This window comes from Amphibalanus amphitrite, unplaced genomic scaffold, assembly GCF_019059575.1.
Source record: "Amphibalanus amphitrite isolate SeventyFive unplaced genomic scaffold, NRLGWU_Aamphi_draft 000353F_arrow, whole genome shotgun sequence".
Lineage (NCBI taxonomy): Eukaryota > Metazoa > Arthropoda > Thecostraca > Balanomorpha > Balanidae > Amphibalanus > Amphibalanus amphitrite.
In genome coordinates, this window is record NW_024881847.1 from 544,761 (window position 1) to 564,118 (window position 19,358).

Sequence of the window (19,358 nt, forward strand, 5' to 3'; positions counted from 1 at the left end):
CTTCTCGCTTCAGTTGGTAGAAGCAGGGACCAAGCACCGTCTACCCAAGCAGCAGGAGAGCAATGTCATCTACTGCATCAAGTGCTCCTGCCGGGTAGAAGGTGACCCGGTCGTCTACATCGGAGAAACGGACCGAGAACTTGGAACCAGAGTCCGCGAGCACCGAGAGAGCTGGGCTGGCTCGGTCCGCTCCAGAGCCAACGCTTCAGCGTTCAGCACGCACCGGGACTGCACGCCGGCCTTCGACGACGCCAAAATCCTGAACCGTGCCTGCCACCACCAGATGAGACTCCTTCTCGAATCGGCCTACATTCGTACCGTGGGACGGCGGGAAGCCGTCCTAGTGTCACCCAATGACGCGAATGTGAACCGCAACTCTGGTGCCCTGCTGCAAGACAGGTGGCTTCCCATTATTCGCCGTTTCTGCCGTTAAAAAGTTCATTTATAGAATTTATCATTTTGATATTTTATATCTTAGTCCAGTTTACTATTCGTGTTTTTGTAAAGCTTTATCTCTGCTTTAGGTACTGTTTGCACCTAATCTATGCAATTTTTTACATGTCATTAACTGTATTTTTACCTACCTGCCTATATTTTTGTATTAGATATTTTACTAGTGTGTTTTATACCCATTTTACAGGCTTTTTCTAGTAAGTGTGCATCCTGTTATTATTCACGTGTTTTCCCAGTGTTTGTATGTTTATTTCAAGACCAACTAGTTGCCTCAGAGACCCTCCTGTCCGACCCATATTTTGTTCGATCCGCACTGTACCTTCGATTCGATCTTAACATCCGATACGACTCTCGCTGACGAAGAATTGTAATACAATTCGAAAGCTCCGACCCAACGAACTCTTGTGGAGTAAGTCCGATTTCATTTTAATTCACAATTCATCTCCACATCATGTCTTTAAATGTACTATGCCTGGCAACAGATTTGACATGTTGGTGTATTTTGCATTGTTTATATTAAAGGGACCCTCCCACCTTCAAAAAAGTTAATGAATTGGCATGAAAGTGATGTCGCTCGGTTCAGAAAGAGCAAAAATGAATATCTACCAAATTTCATCGAAAAATATTCACCGGTTTTCAAGATATTAGACTTTTACTTTTGTTTACTTTTTGGGATCTCCGCTGTTCCTAGCGACTTTATTTGAAAGTGCGGCATTTGTTGCGCGCAAAGCAGCATATACCACCGCGTGCTGCCAAACGTTTTAGTAAAAGATTTAAAAATCGTTAGATCTCCGCTGACGTCACAAATTCTAAGGGGGCATACCAATGCATTAGCCCCTTAGAATCCGAAAACTGCAAGTTTGAAATTCCATATCTCCGAATTAAAGCATTTTTCGATGTTGTGAATGCTCAAACCGGTATTTTCAGGCCATGGCCACCAATTTGGCTATCTCAACTCAAAACTAATGTTAAGGTGGGAGGGTCCCTTTAAGTCACTCAGAAATCAAAATTGAAATCATCCCTTCACTCAGAGTCAGAGCGACATTCATTATATTACTGCGACATTCATTATAACACTCATCCAAGAAGCATCATAACTCTGCTCTTATCAGACCCCAGTCAGATATGATTCTCGTGAATCAGGAATTTAATTATGTTAGTACTTGATGCCATTTCGGAGCCAGTGCCCCACAGGCTGGTGCGCGTAACAGGGGCAGTCCGCCACTGGACCTGCCAGCAGGCACATCATGTGAACATTGGTGGTCTGCTATTTCCTGTCTATGGCCAGCAGTTCATTGGCTGGCTGGTGCTTGTGCCTGGCTGTCAGGAAGTGACTTTGTCTGTGGACTGTGACCAGTGTCGGCTGCACTGTCAGAGATCAGTGAGACTGCTGTGCAGGCCAGTAAATGGGCCACATTGTGTGCAGCCCACCCTTCTGGTGTGTGCCAATGAGGATGGCTCGGTGCCAGCGCCGCCGGGTGAGGACGGCAGCAGGGCGAGCGCCGCTCGCCGCCTCTGGCTTGGCTGTCTGCTGCTGCAGGCGCTGATCGCCGACAAACTTCGCGAGCACTTCCCCGGACGACCGGCACGCACGTTCGCCCTGCGCGACACAGTGCTGACACAACGCCTCCGCCTGACCCGCGCCGAGGCACAACGCCTCGAGCCCCGCCAGCTGTGGAGCCGCGTCGCCGCCGAGCTGCGCAACACCCGCATCGACCTGGCGACCACCAAGGTGCTGGGGTTCCTCGCAGGCCCCGCCCTGGACGGAGGTCACGTGTGGCAGGGCGGCGGCGGCCTGGCGCTGTGTTCGGCCGCCTGTCTCTTCAGCTGGCCGCGATCGGTGCCCGAGATCGTGCCGCGGTTCTGTGACGGCCGCGCGGCGCCAGAGTGGGCCGATACCTCCGGCCGCGGCACGCGCTGGGCCTGCCTGAGCACCACGCTGGGCGCCGCCGCGCACGAGCTCTGTCACGCGCTGGACCTGGGCCACGCTGAGCACGGTCTGATGGGCCGCGCCTACGACGAGCTGTGGCGGTACTGCGTGCTGAGTACGGAGGGCGCCACGGGAGGACTACGTCGGCCGCCACCGGAGCTGCCAACAGTGCCCGGTGTGCCGGCCGGCCACCGCTGCGACGCCGACTGCCACTCGTGTGCGGCGCCCTGCCCGCCGGCCACCAGCGACCTGACGTTCCTGGACGCCGCCAGCGCGGCGTTACTCTATCACCACGCCTGGTGCGGCGCTGCCGAGGGTAACGACGGACCAGGGACTGTGCAGATCTCTCCGCAACTGGAGGTTGTGTCGTCTCGGCCGTTGCGCGTGGTGGTGTGCAGAACGGCGGACGAAGAGGCAAAACTTGTGGGACTTTGGACACTGAGTGGAGAGGACTACAGGCTGGACTTAGGTCCATGGTTTCGTGGTGTTGTGGTGGACTTGCGTGAAGCTAAGTCGGCCAATATCGGCAGGAATACAAAACCAACTTCACCAGACGTTTTGGAAGAAAAACTTGAGAAACCTTCCAGCAATCTGTCAGACACAGGTGTGTGGAAACAGGATGTGACTACCGATATAGATCTTCCATCGGGACGTCAACAACGCTGGTCATCTGGACAAGAGGTGGGAGACTTTCTGGGTCATAGTGTTGTAGAGGTTGTTCAAGAGTTTTTGATTCTTGTTGAAAATGACAATGGGGGTCTCGCAAAGCGTGTTTATCGGCTATAAACGGTTCTTTCTGAACCATCGGTACTAGAGTAAAAGAAGCTGCATTGTGTCTCTCGCTATACAGAGTGCTAGTCTGCAGAAAGTCTAGTCCGCAGCGTTTGTCTGAAGTCAAGCTGGTTCGTGTGAGGACTTCATATTCCATAGCGTTATGCGGTAACAAGGGAAACTCTGAATTTACCTATGAATTGTGTTACTATGTAGTGTGTTGGTATTAAGTTTTGAATAATCATGTCTTAGTTGCAAATCCCCTTCTAAATGAAATCATTCCGTTTCTATGGATTCCTTCACGTTTGTGTTATTAGCAATCGTATTACAATTTAGTCTAATCACTGACGAACTGTCGGGCTGTGCAGTGTACCATGTGCATTTTTATGTATCCTAGCTCGCCTTCCTGTGGTAAGATTTCGCCGTATCTACATTTATTCTCAGTGCGATGGTTCATGGGTGATGATGTATTGGAATGCAACGTTGGGGTGCAATATTTGTTCGTCATTGATTGTATTGAGTGCATGCAGCTGACCGAGTTTGTCATTTGTAGTGGGCAGTGGCTATAGGATCATATTTGCCCATTTGTAAGAATCTTAACCCATTACCTACGTCGTTACAGAAGCAACTTTCTTCACATATTGCAATTCACGGTTCACGTGGACAAATGTACATACCTATCAGCAGTCAGCACTCTGGTCTTGCACGTCGGCCCTTGCAGCACCTACTGTCAGCACTCTACTGTCAAACAGTGGGCCGGGCACCCTGAAAGATGCCTCAGCGATTGTTGCCAAATGCGTTATAGGAATGTACATTGTGCAATTTGCAACATGTTCTTGGATATAAATATCGATAGCTAGACAGCTAAATACAAGAAGACCTTTTGTTACGCCTGCCTACACTACCTAGTACCTAATCGAAGTAGCAATATACGATATTTATCGCCTTGCAATATACCTGTTTTTTGCTTCACCTGTACTTCCGATCTTTGCTAGCCTGTCCGATGACTGGAGAGACGAGAGGAAGATATACGAACAGGGTAAGAATATATGTTTTCTCGTGCCTCGTGCATGGTGAACATTCATTAATGACGTCACGAATTACCGAGCTTTGTAGAAATGTTGCTACTTCATTTAGACTGGACCTTGATATTGTTTACGTATTCGTAAATTTCCTCTCGCCTTGCTGGCGGGGCATTAGTACGGTTAATTATCATTATTTCGATTAACTGTTGGTTTTGCATGTAGTAAGGGAATCTGGAAATGAGCGAGTGTATTGTTGAGGGTCTAGCTTGGACATTCAGTCGCATAACAAGGGGCTCGGGAGTCCGGGACACCAGACGCCGTGCAATTGTGTGCAAGCTGCATTGTGTGCAGGTAGCTTGCATCAATGCCAGTTTGAGTTGGAATGCAGCCTCCTTCTCAGTCCCGACATTTTATTATCTGGGTGGGTTTAACCCATGGCCCATGCAGCGATAGCCTTTGGGACCTGGGCGCTCAGGGCTGCAGCTGCTTTCGCCACTCACCCTAGTCCAGATGCAAAGTTAATGGTCACAAGAAGCTTATTTATGTCCCACCAAACAAGCCTAGTCCAGAATTATTGTTAAATATATGTATATCATTTGAATAAAAGAAAAGGACTTAATAGAATCAATCTATTTCATCACCCGAGTAACTATAAGCTTTGCGTCTCGACCTGGGCAAGCAGTGAAAATATATGAGGCCCCGATCAGGTTCTGAGAGTGAAAGGTTGGAAGGAGTCACTGAGCTAAGTGACTCAGAGAATAAAATGCAAGGACTTTAAAGAGGCCTCGGCTCAATTCCAACTCTGATCTGTGCTGTCACTGCTGGTTTTGACCCTTATACACACTGTTTCTGACAAGTGACAGGAGCTGTTTTGTTTCAGCTCTATTAGGAATCCAGAATGGATGGAATAACTACCATTATATTGTTCAGTCTGGCTATGCTGGTTGGCTGTTACCTGGCTGGACTAATACCACTTACTGTCACTCTCTCTGAGGTGAGATATTTAATTTCCATCAATGACAATGAGTAATTTGGTGCCCTTACTTAGTAGCTGCTCAAGCTTGATGATGATGTAAGGTGAAGAAGAGGCAAGAAATCCCAATGGGCAATTCTTGTTGCTTTGCATATTAACTTTTGTCCTTGTGACTTGCCCTGAAAGATAGCATTCCAGCAGAGAAAAAGGAACCCAATGGTGCATGGTAATAAACATAAAACAGTCATGACAGTGACCCTGACTTATGTTCATTGTTTTGCTTTTCAGACAAAGCTTCAGTATGTGACCCTTGTAGGAGCTGGGCTTCTGGTGGGCACAGCACTAGCAGTCATCATACCAGAGGGAGTCAACACCATCATCCAGGGTGGCCGCAAAGGTAAACAATAATCCAGCATTGCCTGGGTGATTCTCTTTTGCACCAGGTTCTCACACAGTACTGCATTACTGCCACAATCCTGCACAACATCGCTCAAAATCTGTTCTGCGCCGTGGTAATTCCGCACTTTGTCTCCACCGGCTCGTTGCCACTTCTTTAGCAATGTATAATTGATCTGACTGATAAACGAACTCAAAGTGACCAGACTCACCATGCTAACCAGGTTATATTTCGATTTTCGATTTGACCTTCATCTACATTGCCACACCCGGAACTTCAGAAATTTCCGGATTTTCAGTAGAATTTAGAAGCGAAGTTTGACGATCGTCGATCCTACAAATAGCCGGGCGTCGCTCCTCGAACTCATTGTCTTCAGCTGGCTGTATGTAATCACTCCAATCGACCGCAGACCATCTCGGCAGGAGTCTCGTATCGATCACCGTAATGACTCGAACCCGGAGTCTCGTCACCGGAAATGCTGTTTGCTACTTACTTAGTTATAAACGTTCCCGATATTTTCGCGTTGAAATGGCCCTGTTCGCAAACAGTTTCAATCGTGTTGATTGCCCTACAAATCATCAATATCAGTGAAGGCGTCTTTCCCGCTAGTTTGCCCTCAGCCAGCCGACCCCGGTCTCATTCCTGACCTCTGACCCTGTGCCGTGTGTCTGACCTGTTCCAGCCGCGGCGGCGCCCACCGCCGGGTCGGGCCACAGTCACACCCACGGCGAGGGCGGCGGCGCGGAGGAGCTGCACTCTCTGGTCGGCCTGGCGCTGGTGTCTGGGTTTATCTTGATGCTGCTGGTGGACCAGTGCACACATCGGCACAGCGGCGACCAGACAACAGGTCGGTGGGCAGGAGTAGGTATAGCTGTGCATAGCGGGCATGTGGGACAATACTGGACAGTTGGACACATCATTTGAAATCGAACACATCAGTGGGCCTTAGACTTCTACTTTATTAGTACAATATCAAGGTGAGATGCTGGGACAGACCCATCGGAGCGTGTGTCAGATAAGAAATGTCTTTTTCATGTGTCACTGCACTGCATCCACGCTTAGATTACTGATCTATTAGCATTCCAAGCTGGCAGCCAGGCATGGTGGATGCCTGGGCCGTGCGTTGTGTTTTCAGGTGCGAGCGTCGCACAGGTGCTCTACAGTCTACCATACACTCTGCTAACGCGTGACTGTCCTCAGCTGGTGCGGGACGTTCACGGTAAAACCTACCTGCTTACGTTCAATGTGACCCATTCTGACATAAACTGTGACCTCTGTCAACAATCTGCCGTACAGTATGATGCAAATAGAAAACAACTGAACGGTAAAAACATTCATTCGACAGGGATTAAGCATGGTCGAAGTAAAACGGACTGCATTCACCCATCTGCAGCTCACTCCATACCCCGGTCTAGCTTTAAAGTTATATTAACTTCTTCTCTACCCCAATATAACCCCCCCCCCCTGTGCACAGACCCTGAGGGCCGCGGTCCGTCGCGGCCCGGGCCCAACATGACGGCCACTGTCGGCCTGGTGGTGCACGCGGCCGCCGACGGCGTGGCTCTGGGCGCCGCCGTCGCCTCCAAACGAACCGACGTCGAGCTGATCGTGTTCGTCGCCATCATGCTGCATAAGGTGTGTGATGGGGATTGTCAGGGAATGGTAAATAATTGGGGAGGTGGAGACGGGAGGTGAAAAGTTCGTGCTGTAAGGGCAATGCAGGACGTTATTAGGTCATGAGGAAACGGTCCATGAATGTGTAATGAGTGTGTCAACTAATAGTGGGTACGGTTGTGACGTGTTCAATGATTCAAAGGGTGGTATGTGGCCTCATTGTTGCCGCGGTGGTGGCGGCGGCGTGGTGGGACTCGCTTTCCCTCACAGACCAGTGATTACATACTACGGAACCATGCTGCAGACCGATGAGCGGTATGAAAATATGCGTCCGGGAAATCGTATGTCAATGATCTTATCTATAATGCACCAATTAATTGTAAGCGGTCGCGTTTCCCGTAACGTGAGCGTTGTCAGATTATTATACCCCTTTCCTTCTGTTTTGGCTCTGAACCCGTTATTGGAAGAAAAAAAAAAGAAACCGATTTGAGCATTCCAAAGTAATGGAGCGGTACGTTACCAATGCTGGTATCGACCGATAGCATGAGTTATAGTGGGTGACCGTTGGTTTATTTATTCACTGCTGGCATGCCCCTGGCTCGCCAACACCTGTCCCTACCCCCCCCCCCCCCCCCTACGTATCCGTTGTGTCGCCCCCTGACCACCATCTCCCCCGCCGCCCCCTCCCCCAGGCGCCGGCCGCGTTCGGCCTGGTGACGTTTCTGCTGCACGAGGGCCTCGAGCGCGCCCGCGTGCGTCGCCATCTGCTGGTGTTCTCTGTGGCTGCGCCGCTGATGGCACTCGTTACCTTCTTTGGAATAGGACAGGTGGGATTGACAGACCGGGGGCGGGGAGGGTTGAGTGAGGGCGGGCAGGGCAGAGGTGGTTACTGCGATCGACTGGCGATTATTGATTTATCGATTTCTGACTGCTGGGTTGATGTCGCTACACGCGAAATTTGTACACCTGCATACATGTTTCATATGGCTTTTTGTGAGCGGAATGCTAGTCGACACATCGCACACTAGTTTGCTGCTATGAGCGCCCAACCTCCTGTCGGAGCTCCAACTGACGCCCCCCCCCCCCCTTCGTCTGCAGGGCGGCGGTGAGGCGCTGGCCGATACCAGTGCCACCGGTCTGTGTCTGCTGTTCAGCGCCGGTACCTTCCTCTACGTCTCCACTGTGCACGTCCTGCCGGAGGTGGTCTCTCGCGGTGACCGAAAACACTTCTCTCTGACCGAGATGGGCTGTCTGGTGGGCGGCTGCCTGCTGCCGGTGCTGCTGTCGCTCAACCACCACCACTAGCGCCGCCTGGTGGGTATAGCGTGAATTGGGCCGGCCGGAGGACGGAGTGGTGGCCGCTGGGCGCGACGGAGATGGCAGTGGTTCGCATGGTGCTCGGACGGTCGAGGCCCCGCCGGCGCTGTCGGAGTCGTGTCGTGCTGGGAACCTGGCCGGCAGCACATCGGTCAGCCGGTGACCTGGAAGGACTGGAGTTCGTCTCCGTCAGTCTAGAGGTACTGCTGATGGCCTTTGCCAGATCGAAGGATGTGATCTGCTCGTCCGTCTAGAGGGGCTGCGGCTGCGCTGTGTCGGGTGTAGAGTGGCGCCAGAAGACTGCTCCCGAACATCTGTCTTAGGATCGTCATCTGCACCTTACGGACCTCAACCCGGCCTGCCGACCGGCTGTTAAGCGTGATATGGAAAGAGGGACTGATCCGTTGTTATTGTTGTTGCCTACTAATGGTACACGCTCACTGCACTATAGGGAGGGGTACACGGCCGACAGCCCGTAGGTGACATTTTAACAAACAATGTCAGGGGATGATGACGTGGGAAAGTTTCAGCTGAATTGCGTGTGGTGAGGTGGATCTCAGTGATCAAAGCTGCAGTGTGCAGGTGTGTCGGGTGAAGGCGCTGGTGACAGAAAACACTTGTTCCTGCGCGGTGTGGGGCTGTGGCGGCGTGTCCCATGAAGGTTCAGCTCTCATCGGCCGTACATTATCACCGGGCCTTTCAGAACTAACCACCCAGTCTTACCAAGCGAATCCCATGTCAGAACAGGAATGAACTGCAGCTACTGGAGTGAACCGCTCACCGTGCTGTGTTTGAACCGTGTGGCTGTGGGACCTGCGGTACTGGGATGGTACGGCTGCCCAAAGAGCGAGTGAATGCCAAAGTGGTGTGGTGCGGTGCCTCCGCTGAGCGAGGCAGATTACGATAGACTAACATCGACCATTCCAAAGGGAAGTGAATGTTAGCTGGGACTGGCGAATATGTATTAAATAGGTGAGTTAGTATTTATTTTAGGGTGGACATAAGTCCGCCAAATGGTTCATAGTGGGAAAATATGCTAGTTCTTTGGGTACACACGAATTTCTTGTCACAAAGCATGACCGTGTCATCGTATGTTTTTAACTCTGAAAAGGTCCCGGTGTTTGAATGTATTGTCTGGCTTCCGAAGGGTGTGGGGGTGAGAAGCCAGGAAATCGCTACCTATCGGATGAGTGACGAAAACCGAAACTGTGTGGATTGGGAGAGCGGGGAAGCCGTTATAATGAGCACGACTGTCTATTGGTGGGGCGGTCTTGCGACAGGGACCGTCGGAGCGCTGCAATTTTATACTGAACGTGGGTGTTGAAAGTGGAAACAGCGCCGCCCATTTTATCGTACGTCATGTGGAAGCTCTGTGGGTGCTGGTCACAAAAAAATACATTGTTACTGATCGGATCGATGATTTGAGACAAGAGCGACAGTGTAAGATGCATGGATGCCTCTATCCTCCCCTCCCAGCAAGCTTATAAGTTGCAACCATCCACGCCATGTCCCCCTCGACCATCTCTTCCGCTCTTTAGCAGACTTTTAACATGTTCTGCCCGACCTTCTCAGCTAGCTACCAGATCAAACCCTAAGCTGTAGCACGTCTCCGATGCACATCCGGCTCTGTCCTACGCTGTTACGCAGTCACTGTATTGTACACTGTAGGGCGAGCGGGGGATAAGGAGGGCGCCCTCAGGCCATGTATCACTGGAGCCCGGTCCCAGCGCGCCGCGTTTGTACCTCGCGCGCCGTCAATGTCGACGGCGGCTATCACTGTCCGTGGCCGACGTCACCGTTTGCCGCAGCTGGCTGGTCCGTGACGATGCGTAGAACGACGACCGTCACACTCACGCGTCACTACTCTCCCGGCGCTCCGAAGTTCACTCTGCGGCTTGGAAAATCACCGCGCACTCAGCGAGCGAGCTAGTGGGCCGCGACGCGAGACGAAAAGCAACAGTCATACAAAAACGACCACGTGCACGCCGGGGGCTGCCTAAAAGAGCCTCACCCGGCCAGCCAAGTCCACAGCGCTCGGCTTTCGCGTCCATTTCGGTCCCAGCGCCGAGCGGGCGGCGTACTATTGTCATTGTACGGGCGGGGCGGCCGTCGGCCCACACGCGCCCCTGTCGGCAGAGGCTCGTTCACTCGCTGTACACCACCGGCACGTAGTGTGCCGAGTCATCCATGTCCGACATATGGGCCATTGTATCCATGGTCTGTCGGTTCTGGTTGTTCCGGCCGCTGAAACGAAACGAGATAAACGTTACCAAGGAAAATCAACGGTACTTGTATTTTCTTAACGGCCGCACGGCGACTTATCGTTATTATATGATCACAAAATCTATGGATACGATTAAGCATAATATGTTTACGGCTAATAAATATACATCAACGAAACACCTTGCTGAGCCGACACGCCGTAAACCGTAAGCCCAACCAAGTGACTGGACAATGCCGTCACTATCGCCCCCTGACTCATAAGTAGCTATTCAGGAGTAAACACAGTTCGTAGTTCTCGTCGGCATCCCGTGTGCGAATACTTTCGGTGATTACTTACTTGGCTTTGGCGTGAGTGAGTATATGCGACTTGAGGTTGGTCGACTGGGCGAACTTTTTGCTGCAGCCGTCGAATGGACAGACGTAAGGCCGGTCGCCCGTGTGGATCCGCACGTGGGTTCGAAGGTTGAAGTCCAGCGAGAACCGCTTCCCGCACCCTTCGAACGTACACTGCGGTAGAGATGGAAAAATCGCGCGTCATATCACAACACTTTGGGAGAAAGGCAAGCAGTGTAGACGTAGGATTAAAGTGATGACTAAGTCAAATCCAAACAACGGAGCAAACAAACAGTCGCGAGCTTGGACAGTCAAAGGCATTAGCACCTGTATTGTATTGTATTGTATTGTATTTACATTTAAGAGCGATCCACATACAAAGTGCGTGGCGATTACCAGCGCTAGAGAAAAGAACTCGATATTAAACAAGGCAACCATGAAGCAAGTAATAAGACAGGCGCCGATCACTTTTAAATCGATCTTTGGAAAAGACAAACGGACAACTGAGGGGAGAGTCAGGAGCCATGAGCGGGCCGGCAAAGGGTGAGCAATCACTGCGTAGGCCGGCGACGGTCGGAGGAAAAGTAGCCACTTAAGTGGGGAGGGAGCAGACGGGAAAGTAGTCCCCGCAGAGGACAGCGAACATCGGCGGCCGTTGGGACGCACCTGGAACGGCTTCTCGCCGGTATGCACCAGCTGGTGCCGCTTCAGCTTGGAGCTCTCCACGAACGCCTTGCCGCACTCGGCGCACACGTGCACGCGCGGCCCGTGCGTATGCAGGTGCTTCCGCATGGCAGAGTTGTCGCGGAACATCTTGGAGCACCCCTGGGACAGGCATCAGCCGATCAGTATTGGAACACTCCTAACTATTGCATAAACGGACACTATACCTACAGTTTTTACATTGAAAAATAGCCAAGCCGAGGTCCGAGGTCGGAAAACGGTCTCTAGCATGGAGAGAAACACACAAGTCACTTGGACGGACAAACCATTTCACAAACCGACACAATTGACAACTAGCTACAATCACAAGCAGCATTTATCGGATTTGTCCTGCAGCTGCGGCGTACCTTGTTTTCTACGCCGTTTTGTGGAAATTGATTAGGGCAATAAAGGGATTGATTGGTTTGTCCATTACTCTAAAAAATGAAAAATTAGAATACAAGAAACTGAAACAAGTATGGGCGAGCTAATCATCTGTCATAAAAAACTCCGAAGAGCTGCCAGCAGTCTGAGCCCACCTTGTGAGGACAGGCGATGGTGCGTGGGGCATCATCGGTCTGCTTTTTGGGCTTGATGCGGGCAAACTCTGCCAGCTGCTTGGGGTCGGAGAGGTCCAGGCCAGGGATGCCCTCAGCGGGGATCTTCTTGCCCATCATGTACTCAGTGTAGTCTGGGTCAGGCTCTGGTGTGCTGGCATCATCCACCGACAGAGGATCCCGGGAGCACTCATCTGCAGAAACACAAAAATAGTCAGAGGTCAGGATGTCCTATCATTTAATCATCCAAAGAGTAGGACATAGATGCCTCTAAAACTGAATAACAATAGCAAAACTATCTGATTCAATTGAGCTCACAGCCTATTGTGTTGCCTGTTGAAGGCTGCCACTGGTAAGCCCTCATCCAGGCATGAGTTGTATCAGAGTCGTGTCATGCTTTGATACCCCATCATTGAAAATAAAAGGTGTGTAGTTCAATCCGAAACCTTACATTCATTGGCTTATGCATGATCAAGACCGTAAAAGTTTAACAAAAGGACTTGACATCAGTGAGCGACATCTGGCACTCCGCACACAACAACCAACTACTACTTTACACATTGGCGATAGATGGCAGCGCCTTCGCGCCAAGGTCAATACCTCAATGCGCATGCGCATAAGTGGAGTGCAGAAGACAGTACTGGCTTGGTGATAACAACTTTAATCTATCGTCACAAGTCTATCGAAGTCTTAAAATTTAAGTATAAATGATTTCAACAAATGATGAAAAATAACTGATGGTTTTGAAACAACCAAAGATATTTTTATCCATTTACACCAATCGGGACACTGGTGTTCTGGTAAGTACCCGTACTTACATGTTACCGAGCTTGACCACCTCTAGTAAGCACGCAAATATTTCAGGAAATCGGCGTGCGATGACACAATATGCTGGACAGAACGTTCAAATAACGCAGCAGAGCTACTAGAAAAAATATGGGAATATCACGCTGAGCCCTAAATGAATAAGGAATCATTTTTATTCGGCAGCAGTTCACGAAGCCATCATGGCGGACGAGCTGTACATGGTGGCCGCCATGATGGCTAGACGCCATATTGCCTTAAAATATGGCTGCGCCCATGGTGACCGATGAATGGCCGACCAAAATATAAACAAACCAGAGAACTTCGAAATAACTCACTTTTTCAGGGGCGGCGCCACGGGTTTTCGATAGGGGGGGACGGGGACGGGGGCTTGCCATGACCGAAAATCCCAAAAGTAGATACCTACTGATCGTGTATGCAAAAAAAAAAACGAGGCACGTAACGCCGCGAAACTTGGCAAAGCCCGCAAAGCCCAAAACACATCGAATGGTGCATCCCGTTTCCAAACTTATCCTAGGACACCTAAGATCGATCACCTTTTCAAGCATCCTTGCCTCTAAATCAAAATTTGCAGTCTTGCCAACTCAAAGCTGGTTTCCTACAAGCTGCGAATTGCTTAGGTATGAGTAGCAGTGCCAACTATTCTTACGTTTCGTACTTTCAAATTTTCGATCTTACGTCTGGTCAGCTTCATGGCTTCACCATCATACGTCTATAGTCATGGAGGAAAAGTGGGAATGTCTTCTGCTCTGACAAGTGCGCCAAAACTGCAATATAATTTCAGAATCATGACATCACCACCTGTTCCATATGCAACGGGCAGGGTGCAGCTTCTGGCTAGCCGTTAGTGGTCATGTCATCGGTGCGTGGTCACTCAAAAGGTCATGCTAGGTCATGGAAGGTCACCAGCCGTTATTTGATCACACTTTCTGATGGATGTTACTTATAACCGAGAGCTTCGCAGGAAAAACGAGCGCATGCACCGCTGAAAAAAAAAAATGAGTGAAAGGGTCTCAGGTCCGGCGACCTCTGCAGGTGAAATGCCCCAGGGTAGGATTCCGGTCCTTGTTGACTTTTTTTTTAACTTCGTCAAAAATGGCAGTAGAGCTGTGATGTCGGCACCATTGTGTTCGTCATGATCGAGCTGGCACGACCTGCAGTCGTTCTCATATTCCCCCTCCCTCCAATCGTAACAACTACAGCAGGGATTGGCAAATGGCGGGGCAGTGGGCACCCCCTTTGGGAGGTAATGAAGGTCTCTGGAAACCTCATCCCTCATCTCTTTAGCATTAGTGGCTCTCCTTATGGAACAGGTTTCTTGACTGGTCTGTTTCACCCCAGAATTCAAAGACAAGTCAAGGTAAAACCGAGCGCACCACAGTGAACACAATTTGATAAGCTGGTGTACCTATCTCAATTTTCATGTAGAACCTTTTACGTATCACGTACCTAAAACCCTTCGTGCACTCATGAAAAAGCAACTGCCATGTTTCAACAGCTGGTAATGGCATTTTCACAGCCGCTGACGTAAGAAGGGGAGGTGGGGCTCGATTAGACCCCCAGCCGTTCGGCCGCCGACCGAACTTAGTTTTGCAGAAGAAAAAAAACGAGTGCTATCGAGCCCCTTGACGAGAGGGAGCCGATGCTACCCAATTATAAGGTCTTGGGCTACTGCGTGCTTTTTTGGTCCTGCCTGTGATCTATCCGAACACTTCTCCCCACAAGTGCTGGGGTTAAATGGCAATAGATTTCAAATGGTTCCTGTGGTAGAACTGCCATGCTTGAATTTGACTAATTAGGAATGGAAAATATCCATATAGTAACGGAAATCTATGGAATTTCAGTAAACTTGGTTTTGTCGGCAATGGGGTGTGGCAGTGAGATGGGGAGGTAATAACCCTGCCTGGCGCCGCAAAAAGGGGGGGGGGGCACGATCCCCGAGGCCCTGCCGATCACCTTATTACTACAGGCATCACAGCTCCACACCTTTTGCAGATGGCCAGGACCCAGGGGCGGCGCCACGGGTTTTCGATAGGGGGGGACGGGGACGGGGGCTTGCCATGACCGAAAATCCCAAAAGTAGATACCTACTGATCGTGTATGCAAAAAAAAAAACGAGGCACGTAACGCCGCGAAACTTGGCAAAGCCCGCAAAGCCCAAAACACATCGAATGGTGCATCCCGTTTCCAAACTTATCCTAGGACACCTAAGATCGATCACCTTTTCAAGCATCCTTGCCTCTAAATCAAAATTTGCAGTCTTGCCAACTCAAAGCTGGTTTCCTACAAGCTGCGAATTGCTTAGGTATGAGTAGCAGTGCCAACTATTCTTACGTTTCGTACTTTCAAATTTTCGATCTTACGTCTGGTCAGCTTCATGGCTTCACCATCATACGTCTATAGTCATGGAGGAAAAGTGGGAATGTCTTCTGCTCTGACAAGTGCGCCAAAACTGCAATATAATTTCAGAATCATGACATCACCACCTGTTCCATATGCAACGGGCAGGGTGCAGCTTCTGGCTAGCCGTTAGTGGTCATGTCATCGGTGCGTGGTCACTCAAAAGGTCATGCTAGGTCATGGAAGGTCACCAGCCGTTATTTGATCACACTTTCTGATGGATGTTACTTATAACCGAGAGCTTCGCAGGAAAAACGAGCGCATGCACCGCTGAAAAAAAAAAATGAGTGAAAGGGTCTCAGGTCCGGCGACCTCTGCAGGTGAAATGCCCCAGGGTAGGATTCCGGTCCTTGTTGACTTTTTTTTTAACTTCGTCAAAAATGGCAGTAGAGCTGTGATGTCGGCACCATTGTGTTCGTCATGATCGAGCTGGCACGACCTGCAGTCGTTCTCATATTCCCCCTCCCTCCAATCGTAACAACTACAGCAGGGATTGGCAAATGGCGGGGCAGTGGGCACCCCCTTTGGGAGGTAATGAAGGTCTCTGGAAACCTCATCCCTCATCTCTTTAGCATTAGTGGCTCTCCTTATGGAACAGGTTTCTTGACTGGTCTGTTTCACCCCAGAATTCAAAGACAAGTCAAGGTAAAACCGAGCGCACCACAGTGAACACAATTTGATAAGCTGGTGTACCTATCTCAATTTTCATGTAGAACCTTTTACGTATCACGTACCTAAAACCCTTCGTGCACTCATGAAAAAGCAACTGCCATGTTTCAACAGCTGGTAATGGCATTTTCACAGCCGCTGACGTAAGAAGGGGAGGTGGGGCTCGATTAGACCCCCAGCCGTTCGGCCGCCGACCGAACTTAGTTTTGCAGAAGAAAAAAAACGAGTGCTATCGAGCCCCTTGACGAGAGGGAGCCGATGCTACCCAATTATAAGGTCTTGGGCTACTGCGTGCTTTTTTGGTCCTGCCTGTGATCTATCCGAACACTTCTCCCCACAAGTGCTGGGGTTAAATGGCAATAGATTTCAAATGGTTCCTGTGGTAGAACTGCCATGCTTGAATTTGACTAATTAGGAATGGAAAATATCCATATAGTAACGGAAATCTATGGAATTTCAGTAAACTTGGTTTTGTCGGCAATGGGGTGTGGCAGTGAGATGGGGAGGTAATAACCCTGCCTGGCGCCGCAAAAAGGGGGGGGGGGCACGATCCCCGAGGCCCTGCCGATCACCTTATTACTACAGGCATCACAGCTCCACACCTTTTGCAGATGGCCAGGACCCCCTGCGATAGGTACATCCCAACAGCAATCTTTATTCAGAACCTGCCTTGATTAACCAACGATCCATTAAATGCGACGGATAACTCTACAATGCATTATTATCAACTATTGAACGGGCCTCGCCGATAGGGGGGTACTGTACCCCCCAAACTTTCGATAGCGGGGGACCTGTCCCCCCCGTCCCCCCCGGTGGCGCCGCCCATGCACTTTTTACTACTTGAATGGCCAATGCGACCAGAGAACAATATAACATGATGGTTAATGACATCGCCAACAGCATGAGAACAAAGAGAACGTCGGAAACGTACCATCATCAGCGCCTGAAGACCACATTGTTACGCTGAACTCTCCTTCTAATGTCTTGATCTGAACTTGTTTTTGCTCCCATTTTTTGGAAGAGCCTTCAGCATACGCATAATCATTTTTGCATCGGGTAGCCTTGAGGGTTGTTTGCCGGCGGCGAGCACTAACACTTCTCTTTGAAAAATTGGTTGTGCCGTAGTCCAGGTCCAATTCAGCCTCAGTGGGAACCTGTATGTCGTAATTAAGGTCCTCAGCGCCATCACCTACAATTTCTTCATGTGTCTGAAGAAAAATATCTTCACCACCTGGCTCGTGCAGGGAGGGACGAGCAATTAGTTGAATGCTCTCAACGGAATCCACTGGCATTTCAACCGGAATCGACTCGATCTCCACTTCCTTTAGTTCAGGCTTGATCTCCATGCCACCAAGCACGTCCGACGACGCCATGACTATTGGAACAAAATGCATATAACAATTATATCATGCAACTATCGCGCACAACACTCCATTCAGCACCACAGCCCAGAACACACACCACCGCTCCCACACCGCAGCGCGCTCACTCGCCGGCGCCTTGTGATTGGGGAATCGCAGAACATTGGCGCCGGAGGAGAAGCATACGACATCTAGCGGCAGTAGTTGAAGCTGTAGTAGTGGCTAATTTTACAGCAGTGGCAGGCCTGCATCAGAATTCGGTGATGATTTCCTATAGATGTCAGTAGAAGCACGAGTAAAAGCCTGTTGGAAGTCGTTCGGCTGTTTGTGAGTAGGTAAGATCGGTAAGATAAGCTTTTGCGAAAAAAATCAAAATGCGTGGACACTGGACCGATCTGAACGGACTGAAATTCACCACAGCCAGATACGTTTATCCTTTGGGCACGTAGGAACACCTCAGTAGTGGCGGAACACCTTCAATTAAGGGGGGGGGGGGCACTGCCGACTTTTGGTCCCATTCTTTCCATACAACGCCCATAGGGCTAATGTTAAAACTCCCAAATCAAATAGGGGCACGGACGGTGCCCCGGTGCCCTCCCCGTTCCGCCGCCTATGGATCACCTCACAATTTGTGTTTTATCAGGTTAGGTACCACCGTTAGGTTAGGTTAGTTACGGTACCACCGGTACCATCGAGCCATGCCATAAATTCGTCAGGCCACCCGCACCGACCAGGACCCAAATGTGGGGATGAAAATCGGGACCTGTTAGAACGTCGTCAAGTGTGGCTGCTAAGGGTTTTTTTCGGGGTGCTGATCACGAGTATCATGTTAATTTTGATCACAGACGTTGCCTTCATGCATTTAGGCCAGGTCGGGCCAGGCCAGGCCAGGTCAGTAGGGGTCCTGGCAGGTATTCGTTGTAGGTGTCAACCACCTCTGACAGCTTCGTACATGTTATGAAGGTAGGGGAAAGTGGGGTAAAACGGGCACCTTAACTTTGGAGCCATTTTTCGGCCGGTTAAAAACATCATAGAAACGGGAAACTGAGTGAAAACCTTTTTAACACATTTTACTTCCATTTGCCAGAAGAAAGATTTAGAGCTGATTCAACAAAAAAGCCACAGCTATTTTTGCAAAACCTTACAAAAACCCGTCTTACCCCACCACATGGGGTAAGGCGGTCACATGGGTAGGGCAAGACGGCCAGCTTCTTTCACCGACCAGCGCAGCTCGCAACAAATGCCCGAGATTAGCCGCATTGATAGGGTAGCCTGGGGCAAGACGCCCCAGATAATTTATTTTGCTACATAACTTTTATTCCACATAACCTGGAAGGCCAAATTTGTGCTCAATGCGTTCTTTGGACATTTTACTTTAATTTCCACCCCTCAAATTCATTCACTTATGATCGGACTCCCAGCTAGGAAGTGGTTTGTGAAGCAACTGCAAATAGGGCGTTTTGCCCCAACCCCAGGGCAAAACGCCCCACGGCCTGGGGCAAGAAGCCCCATACTCTAGATTAAAGATTAAACATGCTAGTTGACTAAATCTTATATGAAAGGTCCGTTGGACCTTGGGAGGCATGGCACTGAAGTTAGCACCTTCCATCCTATCAGGTGTTCAGCTACGACACTATTGTATGAGCAGGTTTTTCACCTGCCTCATAAGGCCAAATAACAAATTATTGCAATGCAAATGTTAACAAAATACTTCCATTGCCATCCAGTTGCTGAGAAAAGTACATATAAATGCATAGAAACATACCGTTCGCCAGCTACCGAACGTTAGGAAGTGGGTAGTCCGAACA

The 19,358-nt window shown here is 50.0% G+C and overlaps 3 protein-coding genes across 6 annotated transcripts; 2 read left to right on the top strand and 1 right to left on the bottom strand.

Annotated features, from left to right (window-relative positions):
* Positions 1-835: 835 nt before the first annotated feature.
* LOC122389312 lies at positions 836-3,761 on the top strand. The gene is made up of 2 exons (XM_043381194.1): positions 836-944; positions 1,485-3,761. The coding sequence occupies exon 2, from the start codon at positions 1,607-1,609 to the stop codon at positions 3,167-3,169; it is 1,563 nt and encodes a 520-aa protein (XP_043237129.1). The 5' UTR covers positions 836-944; positions 1,485-1,606; the 3' UTR covers positions 3,170-3,761.
* Positions 3,549-9,893, top strand: LOC122389313 (zinc transporter ZIP9-like). Of its 4 annotated transcripts, none has more exons than XM_043381195.1 (7): positions 3,549-3,565; positions 5,060-5,173; positions 5,441-5,549; positions 6,232-6,396; positions 7,024-7,184; positions 7,856-7,990; positions 8,262-9,893. In XM_043381195.1, exons 2-7 carry the CDS (start codon positions 5,078-5,080, stop codon positions 8,466-8,468), a joined length of 873 nt encoding a protein of 290 aa, XP_043237130.1. In that variant the 5' UTR covers positions 3,549-3,565; positions 5,060-5,077; the 3' UTR covers positions 8,469-9,893. The 4 variants fall into 4 exon arrangements, with proteins under 4 accessions (XP_043237130.1, XP_043237132.1, XP_043237131.1 ...); XM_043381197.1 differs by lacking the exon at positions 3,549-3,565 and adding an exon at positions 4,130-4,193; XM_043381196.1 differs by lacking the exon at positions 3,549-3,565 and adding an exon at positions 4,302-4,353.
* Positions 9,894-10,117: 224 nt separating this feature from the next.
* On the bottom strand, positions 10,118-17,702 carry LOC122389314 (transcriptional repressor protein YY1-like). Its single transcript, XM_043381200.1, has 5 exons — positions 17,121-17,702; positions 12,278-12,489; positions 11,703-11,861; positions 11,041-11,210; positions 10,118-10,724 (listed from the first exon to the last, which is right to left on the bottom strand). Exons 1-5 carry the CDS (start codon positions 17,581-17,583, stop codon positions 10,625-10,627), a joined length of 1,104 nt encoding a protein of 367 aa, XP_043237135.1. The 5' UTR covers positions 17,584-17,702; the 3' UTR covers positions 10,118-10,624.
* Between the last annotated feature and the right edge of the window lie 1,656 nt (positions 17,703-19,358).